Source organism: Anabrus simplex, chromosome 6 (assembly GCF_040414725.1).
Source record: "Anabrus simplex isolate iqAnaSimp1 chromosome 6, ASM4041472v1, whole genome shotgun sequence".
Lineage (NCBI taxonomy): Eukaryota > Metazoa > Arthropoda > Insecta > Orthoptera > Tettigoniidae > Anabrus > Anabrus simplex.
The window spans coordinates 11,801,205-11,813,387 of NC_090270.1; the positions used below are offsets into that span (position 1 = coordinate 11,801,205).

The following is a 12,183-nucleotide window of genomic DNA, read 5'->3' on the forward strand; positions in this document are numbered from 1 at the left end:
TTAAGCAACACATCCTATTCAACGTAGGTTCCTGAAATAAATTACGTGACACAAAATCAGTTAGCTGGTGGACTTTATAACGACACACACAAATCAACGTGGATTCCTGACATAAATTACATGACACAAATTCATAAAAAATAAAGGAGTAAGCTTTAACTTTCAACACATATCGCAACGTTAGTTCCTGAAATAAATCACATGACACAAATGTTCCTCAGCGCGGCTATAACATGAAAGAAAAACCAAATGAAACGTCGTGATATAAAACACCTCGTCTACTGCAACACGTAGTGACACGGACAGAAACCAATAAAATCATCACGAAGTATAGGCCACTAAAATAAACTCTCCTCGGTAGACGCACATATCACGCTCGCCAACACACGGCAGAATGACTCAAAGTGGAGATTCTGTCTCCCAAAATAATGCAGCAGATATTTTAAAAACACAGGGTCCAACTCTTAACACACGCTACACGAGGCAAGTTACAGAAACACGAAGATGCAGGCCTTTCAAATGAGGAATGCGTCCTCTTACTCAAAATTACACTAAGCCACTTGTCTAAAGTTGCCAAAACTGAATAAGTATATGAAATGACGTCGTCTAACATTCGCTTGCAAGAAAAGAAACAAGATCGCGCTGGTCACGAATCAAAGCACTCGTGCTCGTAAAGTTAAACATGAATAATACAGTGGCCAACTCGGTAATAATATCATAATTTGAAACTAGGAAATTGCCACATAGACAATCCATCATGTCCATACTGAAATATCTCCATCTTACGACTCGAGAAACTCGCATCAATCAGTCAATGTCTGAAGGCCGTGCCCATTCAACCATTGTCTTCTGTCTTCAGCTTGTCATTTCATCTCAGAGTAGGGACTGCATCCAAAGTTTTGCATCAATACTTGAAGTAATTGCTTCCTAGGTCGACCTCTTCCCTTCTTTCCTAAGGTCTTTCCTTCTAATATAGATTGGCCTGAAAAGTATTTTGACGCACTGTGTGTCTAATGAATTTAGCTGCTCTTCTATGTATTGTTATCATCAGCTTCTCCTGAATTTCTCGCAGGATACTTTCGTTGGTTCTTTTTTCAGTCCAACTGACTTTTAGCATTCGCCTCCAGACCCACATAGCAAATGCTTCAAGCCATTTCCTATCCTCTTCTTGGATTGTCCAAGATTCACATCCATATAAGAGTACGCTCCACACAAAGGACATCACAAAACTTTTCTTAATCTCAATATCTGGATAATGTATATTGGCAAGCGCTGTTGTTCTTTTTATCTCTTTGCTGCAACGGTTATCATTTGTGATTAGACTTCCGAGGTAAGGGGAACTGGTGACTCATTCCACTCGCGTCTCGCATTAATGATAATAATCAAAATAAATTTACAAAAAATTGATTGTAATTATTCGGAACTTAGAATACGAAACTGGGTTCGAAGAACTCGTGAATCGAACGTTAATTTACACTCATCTTGATATTCAAATAGTCAAATAGATGCTATCAAAATTTGTGGATCCCAACTACACCATCTCACACATACTCATTCACACATCATGCAAGAAATCCCAGAAAACGTGACGGCATGTTTCCGTACATTCTGAGCTCCCATTAATAATACTTTAACCTAGTGCTTCCTGACTTTAATTTAAATTCTTATTTGCATTTAAACCCTGCGTCTCAAACATCAAAGCAAAATAAATGAAAATAATTGAGGCTAAAGTAAGAAACTGACTCGTAAAAGATATGACACTAACCACTCAGCTAAAAATCTGCATAAAATGGATGGAAAGCAAGCTGTGACCTTAAGCAAATGGCCCACATTTACGTTACAATTATATTTACATTAATACATTAACAAGCTTACTAACATTTACTTTAAATAGGACGTAGTCCTTCCAAACAAAAGCTAAGTTTACTGAAATTAAATATAAAAACTAACCTATCCCCTTTTGCAACATCAAAACGCGTTCACACTCGCATAAAATTACATTGAAAATTCGGTACTCATGTATTCAGTTGACTTATCGCCGCCAGCCTTTCGGACAGCCGGCTCCCCATCGTTTTATCCCGCCATAGCAAAGATGATGCCTTCAGAAAAGACTTGGGTCAGTCCTTGGGTCTCCATTCTGCCGTAGAACTGTGATCTTATAGTCTCTGTCGCTGCTTCTGTTTCTGGATGTTGTCTAAAACATCCTTTCGTTCACAGTATAGGAAACTGGGTCATAGCAAAGATGATGCCTTCAGAAAAGACTTGGGTCAGTCCTTGGGTCTCCATTCTGCCGTAGAACTGTGATCTTATAGTCTCTGTCGCTGCTTCTGTTTCTGGATGTTGTCTAAAACATCCTTTCGTTCACAGTATAGGAAACTGGGTCATAGCGAAGATGATGCCTTCAGAAAAGACTTGGGTCAGTCCTTGGGTCTCCATTCTGCCGTAGAACTGTGATCTTATAGTCTCTGTCGCTGCTTCTGTTTCTGGATGTTGTCTAAAACATCCCATCGTTCACAGTATAGGAAACTGGGTCAAGATTAACCCACCCGTTACTAGAATACAACAGCCAGGGTAATTTCCACTGACCATGAGACCAGTTCCCATTCAGTCGCGGAACAACTTCTCTTATCAAATCCCGTAACAAGGTCAAATGTTTCCCATTTAAATGCTGGACTGGATATTACTGAATTTGATGTCCTCGTAAAATCTACTAAACACTGAATGACTGTCTGGAAACTGTTCTTCTCTGTCAACAGTTTAACATCCTGAATAATTGAAATGCAGACTGAGCGTCTTAAACCAAAGTTCAAGTCCCGAGACGATCAAGAAACATAAGTTCTGACCTGCACTTGCGTAATTAATACTTCTCTCGATGTTACCTGCATAGAATCCCGCTGAATAATAGGGTAGCTAACCCACGCGCTCATCGCTTTTATGAATTCGTCCTCTGAGATGCCGATGTTTCCTCGATCGGGGCCATCACTTACATAGACCAATGCCTAGCCAAACTGACGGTGACGCTATCATTGGTCCAGCACATCGCACTCGTGATGGTTACTTCAAACGTATATTTCCAGCTCCTGTAGCCTCTTACCGGGTCTCTGAAATGTTGTCCGTTGGTCTGGCCGTTGGAGTTCTATTGTTTCCTTGTTCTGCTTTGTGTACGTCATGTCGAAATTCCTACTTCTAAACTTAGTTGGTGAGCAAACAAACCCGAGCTCCAAGCTCCCTACAGAAATTGTGACATATACTGATAAATGTACATGTTCCCTGCCATAACTGAGACTTAATACAAATGAAATATTCTCTGTACATTCGAATAATTGGCTGATTCATTAATTGAGCACTTCAATAAAGGCTCAACATAACATATCTCCGCAGAAAAGTTTAAGATAGGAGAAAGTGGGATGCTCTTTTGTCTTCAATAGTGTTAGCATGATGATCTCACTTATTTATTAGTGCCTGTAGCGTGTATGCTGCGGATCTCTTTGCCGTCTTAGAAGCTCTTCAGTTTGCACTGTGTGGGGTAAGAGGCCGCTTTCTCATGCGTATTGACTCGTTACGTTGTCTGCAGTCTATTGATACCAGTTTCCTGCAACATACACTTGTGAAGCGGATTCATGACCTTCTAGCCAGGTTGTGTGATTTTGGCGGGAAAAACTTGCAGATCAAACTGCAAAAGAACCTATAGCTATGAATGTACCTGCTCCGTTGAACAGCAAAGTGGATGGCTCTCCGAACTGTCTTCACGGGGTTAAGCACTCTACCCCCAGTGTGTTCTTGTGGTGCCAACTTCACAGAGTGCCCTGATTACTCTGGCCTAAGCAGGATGATGCTCCAACTCCCATTAGCCGATGATGTGACTACTGCTTTATGTGGAGAGTGGCTCAATCAAGGTTATGTAAACTTCAAGAGTTCTGTTACTCAGGGAGCCCAAGTTCCTCTTCGAAGTGTTTGTGTTCTTTTTGGCTTATTAAAATAATTTTTGTTTTATTTGTAAATCAGTTTATTTACTTGTTGAATAAATAAATCTATTCTATTTTTGTTTCCACTTAATTTGTTGTGAGAGGAGGGATCACACCATCAGCACTTTGGATGTGTTCTTTCTGTAGCAAAACTCTGACATTGTCAGGTCTAAATGGACTTTTTAAATACATTTTATGGAAAGAATGGACACATTCTTGTTTCATGTCAAAGCATTCAGCATACCAAATGTAATCAAAATCAGAGATCATTAGTGAGAAATAATGTTGTAAGTGCATAGTAACCATTTGTATTCTTTTGACAGATTTGCTGGAAGATCTAAGACAACTCTGCGGCTTCTCCTCCTCGAGCGATCTGTTCAAGAAACATATTCGTGCTGTGTTAGAAGACTTCACAACCAGTGTGGACTCCTGGTCCTTGTGTAGCCCTCAGCGGTTTATATTTGAAGCATTGCTCTTGCAGGCAGGTATGTTCCAGCAGAGGAGTTTGAATATTGCAGGACATGAAAGTAATTAGTATTATCTGTGGTACAGAGTACTCTGTTCTTTATGTGGCAGGTGAAGTGGTCGGCCTCCATTTTGACATCGTAATACCGTTAGTCACAACAGTATTGAACCCTAACTCTGACGGCGAAATGAGGCTCAAAATGTTCACTGTTCTATCAACAATCCTACAGGATCCCGAAACACTCAAGCTTGCAGTCGATGCTGGACCGCATATGGTGACACTGATCAATGGTTTGTATCCTGTTATATCTTCAACAAAACTACTTTGTGGCTATTTTAGCTGCTAATCTTCATTTTCATGTCTTAATTTTTAAAATATAATTTGTAAACTTAACAGACATCGACATCTAAAGGTCGGGAATAGGAAAGTGGTTGGAACCCTGAGAGATAGTGAAACGTAGAATTAATGGCTAAAGAGTTGAACATGGAACGAAGGCATCCCATGGGGGGTAATGATCTGTATTAACAAGAGGTTTAAACCTACTCTGATACCGTGCATTAACACAGTTGAACTGTTGTTTGTGTCCCTGACTTAACACATTGCGGACCGGTCCCGAGAAAACTCGTGTTTGCCTAGCCGAACGTTGCGGACCGGTCCCGAGTTATCTCGTGTTAGCAGCAGACTGAACTTTAGTGCTATCTTTTGAGATATACGGGAACTATTTGGAGGTCAGGGGTGATAGAACTCTGTTATGTGTGGTTCTACACAATCGATAGTAGCATTTCTTTTCGAGTATTCTTCATATCATAGATTTTCTTTGCATTTCCTGACAACATGTTTACAAAGTTCTAAGAGCCATGCAAGATGGCAGCGCTCAGGGATCGCATGTGTTTAGACAAAGATGAAATTATTCGCGAATTATGTGCTGATACAGGCTCTGAATATCTAAGTGATGCTGAATATTTAGAGTTCGATGATGAAGTATCTTCTAACGGAAATGTTTCAAGTGATGACGATGATATAGTCTTATCTTCAAGGTGTGAAACACTCGTAGCGCAGAACGAGTCTGATAATTGTGATCCGGGTGTAAATATTCTAAATATTGTAAATAATGTAGTGTTTTATGACAACTGGGTTATGGGCAACAGCGAACCTAGGCTATAGGATTTTGAAGGTGCTGCTGGTATAAAGGTATGGTCTAATGAATCTTGAAACATAGGACAAGTAGCAGGACTTATGATTGGTGAGGAATATTTTCAGTATGTAGCTGAAAAGACAAACTTATACTATGAGCAGAATTCACATTCTTATAACGTATCCCCTAAAACACTAAAGTGGACTAATGTCACTAGCAGGGAAATTAAAAAAATATTGCTCTGTGTATATTGATAGGACAGGTGAAGAAATCATGTCTGGAAGATTACTGGCCAACTGATCCCCTAATAAAAAAACCCATATTTCCGAAAACTATGAGCCGAAATAGATTTCAAGAAATACCCTGCATTTCAACATCTATTCAGGAAGGCCCCTAGAAAAATACGCAGTAGTCCTTCAAAAGCCAGTGAAGTTCTGACAGTTTATTTGAATGCATGCACTCCAGCTTAGAGGTAGTTAGAAAGTGGCCGGGAACAGAGTTGTGCATGGGGTGAAGTGCACCCGGTCCGCAATGTGTTAACACCACAAAATTAATCATTGGTGCTGTATACATTCCACCCAAGTCTCCTGTCCAAAAATATTTCGAACATTGCAGTCCTGTTGAAAAAATTATGTCAAATCTTGACAACCATTTTTTGCTCATTGTTGGTGACTACAATCTACCACACCTTAATTGGATAGTAAATGAAGAAACATCTTCTGGCCTTATGTCAGTAGGTAACCACACTATGCAGTCCAGTTTAGTTATAGACACTTTTTCTTATCTCTGTTTAAATCAGTTTAATGCTATCCCAAATTTTCTAAATCACTTTCTTGATTTGGTTTTCAGTAATTCCAGTTCCATTGAAGTAAAATCTAGTAATGAAAGCATCGTCCCCCTCGATAGACACCACCCAGCATTAGAGATTTCTTTACCTATAAATGAGCTATGCAATTCCTTGCCTGCTGATAGTTTTTATTTTGACTTTTTAAATGGTGACTATAATGGACTAAATTATTATCTGTCACAGTTCAGCTGGGAGGAGATGTTCCAAAACGTATCAGTTGATAAAGCAGTAGAAACCTTCTATTCAGTACTACATTATGGCATGGAACTTTACATCCCTATACGGAATTTTATGACTCCCAAATTCCCAAAGTGGTTTAATCATAAATTGAAGTCCCTGATTATTGAAAAGAAGAAAGCACACAAGTGATACAAAATATCAGGTCTCAATAGTGATTATCAGCATTTGTCGAAATTAAGAAATGAATGCAAGTCTGAATCTAAATCTTGCTATACAATGTATGTCTCCAACTGTGAACAAAGTATTACTTCCAGTCCGCAGAAATTCTGGCAATATCTAAGTTCTAAAAGGTCATGTAATAATATTCCTTCAACAATGCATCTTAATGAAGTTACAGCCGATACTGGAGAAAATATTGTCAGTCTTTTTGCTAACCACTTTTCATCTGTTTATTCTTATCAGAATAGTTGTAGCATGTCATATGATTATCCTTTCTCTGTCAATCTATCAGTTATAAACATTAGTAAGGCAGAAATTTACAACAAATTGATATCTCTGGAATTAAAGAAAACTGTCGGACCTGATGGTGTTTCAGCGTACCTGCTCAAGTACTGCTCATTTATTTTATGTGAAGCACTCTTTTATCTGTTCAACTTATCATTAAACCAAGGCGTTTTTCCAGTGGAATGGAAGAAAGGATTTTTTCGTCCAGTTTTTGAAAATGGTGATAAAACTGACATAAAACAATATAGACCAGTTATAATTTCTTCTCATATTTCCAAAATTTTTGACTCAATAATTCTTGACAAAGTCACACCTCTCTTTAGAAACCTCATCATTGATGAGCAACATGGATTCTTTTCAGGACAGTCAACCTGTAGCAATCTTCTTTTATTCTATCAGTTCCTCTTGGATGCAATAGAGAACCACTCCCAAGTGGACTGCATTTATACAGACTTCTCAAAAGCTTTTGACACTGTCGACCACAATATCTTGCTGCAAAAACTAACAGGCTACGAAATTAATGGGTCTCTCCTCTCATGGTTTGAATCGTATCTTAAAAATCGCCTACAGATTGTTAAAATAAGGAATCATTTTTCTGCACCTATTATTGTTACCAGTGCAGTTCCTCAAGGGTCTCACCTTGTGCCCTTACTTTTTACTCTCTACATAAATGACATTAAAAATATACTTAAGAATTCTGAATTGCTTTTGTTTGCTGACGATGCAAAAATGTTTATGCAAATTAATTGTCCACTTGATTGTTTAAAACTTCAAGAAGATTTACATCATCTGGAAAAGTATTGCATTCAAAATGGATTGAAACTTAATCATGAGAAATGTAAAATAATATCGGTTTTTTAAAAACAAGAAGAAAATATCATTTCAGTACAAATTTAGTAATAACAACATTCTAACTCCTGTTTCACAAGTTAATGACCTTGGTGTTTTATTCAGTTATAACCTGTCGTTTAATGAACATATTGAAAATATTTGTAAGAAAGCATTTCAAAGATTGGGTTGCATTACTAGATATTCTAGGGAATTTTCAAACTTAGCTACCTATCGATTACTGTATGTGTCTATGGTACGCCCTATACTAGAATACTGTACACCCTTCTCATCAGACCTCTATCCATAGATCAGATTCAGTACAACATAAATGTCTTCCTTTATATTCATTTAGAGCAGGATAATGTTGATTATACATCCTTACAACAGTCCTTAAATCTGCATAGCCTGTCACAACGCTGTGAATTATTGGATACACTCTTCATTTTTAAATTGCTTCATTCCTTGGTGAATTGTCCACAACTCCTTGCAAAAATTAACGTACATGTACCAGACAGACGCACAAGGTTCAAGAATACATTGTCTACAAACCGGCATAGAACTAACTACGCATTCAGTGGGCCAATTGAACGAATGTCAAGATCTCTAAACAAACTGGATATTGATATATTTAACTGCTCATTGTCAAAATTGAGAAATCACTTACATAATCTCCAAATTTGACTATTACTTTCCTGTGATTACTTGTAATATAACCTGTGTATATATCTGTACATATTTTTCTACTTATACTCCATTGAACTTTCTTCTTAGTGTGTTTTGTTTTGTTTATTCTTCTCTACTGTTATGTAAAATGGTATTGCCGTTAATAAAGTATTACATTGCTACTGTATGTATAATTAATGGTAATTTCCCTAGTAGCCAACCATTTATTTTAAGGAACGATATATTGAAGACTCAAGAAAATTTTTAAACAGAACCCTAATGACATAATCGAAATGAAACAAATGAATGTCGCACCTTGAGGCATGCACAGTGTGTTAAAAGAAACCCGAGGACTAGTCCCGTTCTCCAAAAAAACAAATCATTATTCCATTTTACACCAAAAAAGTGAAGTAAATCCAAAACACTCGGGTTAGTGAACGTGATTTCCGTAACATGTGAAGCGGAAATACTGGATGGCAAACCCGATGGATAAAGTTAACTTTAGTATAGAAGAAGTTAAGAAAAAGGTTTTGCCTCCAAACAACTGACTTTTCAATGAACAAGAACAACAAAAACTTTTTAACATGAACCCTAGTATACCGACAGCCAGAGCCTTACCAAAGATTCATAAGAAGGACATTCCAATACGCCCTATCATAAACTGTAGAAACAGCCCCACCTATAAAGTATCAAAATTCATTCACGGCTTCCTAAAAAAACATTACGTATTCAATAATAAACACCCTTTAAAAAATTCAGTCACTTTTTGCAAAATTCTAAACAAGTTTAAGCTGCGACCCAATCACTCAATGTGTTCCTATGATGTCGTAAATATGTACCGAAACATCCCTACCAAAGAAACTGTAAGAATCATCAGTGATAATATCAATAAACACAGCGGCCTTAATAAGATGGAAATTGAGGAATTCATGAAGATATTAAAGTTTGTCTTAAGCAAGAACTTTTTCTCTTTCAATGGAAAGTTTTACCAACAAAAAGGCTTAGCGATGAGCGACCCTCTTTCTGGCATCTTAGCAGACATTTATATGGACACAATAGAACACACAAAAATTATAACACAAATAAAAGGCGTATGTTTATGGCTCAGATTTGTAGACGATACTTTCGTAATTTTCGACAAAAATGTCACTAATAGTGACGAGATCTTGGAGTCCCTAAACAAAATTGATCCCAGTGTTAAGTTTACTAAAGAGGATGAGGTTAGGAACTCATTAAACTTTTTGGACTTAACTATTACACGTGGACATAATACCTTCGATCTTCGAATATACAGGAAACCTACACACTCTCCCTTAACTATTATGAATTCATCCCTACACCCCAAGTCCCAAAAACTAGCCTCTTTCTATAATTTAATTTATAGAGCTTTAAAAATTCCTCTCCCAACAATTTAAAAATTGAACTGAAGTACGTAAGGAATCTTGCTCAGCTCAATGGGTTTAAAATAGATATGGTCAACCGTTTGATTAATAAAATCAAAATTAAATTGTCCACTAATCTCGTCCCAGAAAAACCAAAAAGAGCTAGTTTCGCCACATTCACATATAACAACTCAGCCGTTCATCAGATCGTAAATGCTTTAAAGAAGCACAATATTAATATAGCCTTCAGGACAGTTAACACCAATCGAAACATACTTTAACCACAACAAGGTCAATCACAATAGCAACCATTATTCAAGGTCCGGCATATATAAACTAACATGTACACAATGTGATTTTTCTTATATCGGACAAACTGGCCGGAGCTTTCGCACGAGATATCTGGAACATTATAACGCTCAAAAACACAATAAGTACTCAGCGATGAGCCAACATATGAGAGAAACGAGCCATCACTTTACATCCATAGAGAAAGATCTTACCATCATTAGAAGCATAGGTAAACGGAAATTAATGAATGAACTGGAAAACCTACACATCTTTTTAGACCCAACCTACAATAAAAATAAAAATCTCAACGACGTCAATGAAATTAAAAATCCTTTGTACGAATTAACACCTAGATTAATTAATATCGTGAATTCAGATCAAAACAAAATCCCTCAATTATTTAAAATCTCCACACTCAAATGCTTCATCCACCATGCCAAAAGTTAAACCCGCCCATATCGCTTCTAGAAACTCCCCTCCAGCAACAGCACACACACCCATAGACCAGCCTACCCCCACTCTCCCTCCATGCCCCGCCCCTCCATTACTGCACCAGCACAACACCAGGAGTAGAAATGTTGATAAGACAGGTGCTGCCGGAACAGACAGATCCATCTAGTATTAACTGAACAAGTAAGTCATTTTACAGTTAAGAGGTGTTAATTTAATACATTTTATCACAACGCGTGCTCTAAATTTTTAATTCAATATTATTTTTCTACTTCATTACAGATATTCTTAAGATCCCTCCCAAAGACCAAGAAACACATCAACGGGAAGAATTTTTCACACAAGACTGTATCAAGTGTCTAGGATGTTCCTTCTCAATTAAGCAGCAGCCTAAAACTATGGAACAGCTTAATATTGTACTCTTGTCAATTCCTTGACGTTACATGAGACCCAAAGTCAAGACGCTAACAGTTTCATTCACAACGTTCTTGACCAGTCTACCTACAACAATCGGTTTTTTAAATCTCCACTTGTGCATGACAACGCATTTAAATATTAGTCACGTCAAGAACATGAAAATGAAAACCGTGGGTCAAATAAGCCCCAGTTTTAATATCACCCTTTCTCAAGACTTATGATTTAAAAAAGAAGATCCGTTTCATTTTCTTTTTCTTTTTGAACATTTTAAGTTAACCAGAATAGAACTGCCAAGTTAAAACACATTTAATTTAAATTTATATTTTCAATCTTGACCAACCTACAATCAACAATCAGTTCAAATCTCCACTTATTGCTGACGACACATCCTGTCAACAGACACAGTACGTCAAGAACGTGATATGATATAGGGGTCACATAAACCCCGATATGTAATCTTCTTTACCAAAAAGAAGATCCATTTTAGTTTTGGACATTTTTCAAATTAGATAGATTAGGACCAAAAAACTTAACTGTATTAACTTATGTTACCCGTCTTAAGAGTTCATTAATGTTTGTAGATATTGTATATATTGGTATGTTTATATTGGTTAAAAAGGTCCCAAACCTTGACCTAAAGGTTGTATACAGGCTGAAAATGCCCAAAATAATGGGTGAAACATGTACCTGACCTAAATAAGTCTACATAAACTCATGTAGATAATAACCACATTAAACGTGGAGACTATTGAATAGGTGGTTTTTTATTAAATTATCCTTGATATCTGTGCCTAGAACAGTGTTTACCGTGAGAGCCTGGTTCCCAGGTGGGGACCGCAGCCTTCTTCGCGATGGGAGCGATGTTGTGTGCTCGTGCATTTCAGCAGGAAATGGTGCAGTTAAAAGGTAGACGAATTAAATGCAGAATTCACTCTTGGATCTAACATTCACTAATTATAATTTTGGTTATTCTAACGAATCACAGCATTCTTCTTTCTTGCTTATGTGGGAATAAAATATTCTAGAAATGTCCAGGCTTATGAAACAGGAGA

The 12,183-nt window shown here is 37.4% G+C and overlaps 1 protein-coding gene across 1 annotated transcript in view; it reads left to right on the top strand.

Moving 5' to 3' along the window:
- The window catches only part of Dnaaf5 (Dynein axonemal assembly factor 5), a 612,890-nt gene that overhangs the window by 336,054 nt on the left and 264,653 nt on the right, over positions 1-12,183 (top strand). The window contains exons 7-8 of the mRNA XM_067149642.2: positions 4,289-4,450; positions 4,542-4,721. Of these exons, the coding sequence (XP_067005743.2) occupies positions 4,289-4,450; positions 4,542-4,721 (342 nt within the window). The remainder of the gene's footprint in view (positions 1-4,288; positions 4,451-4,541; positions 4,722-12,183) is intronic.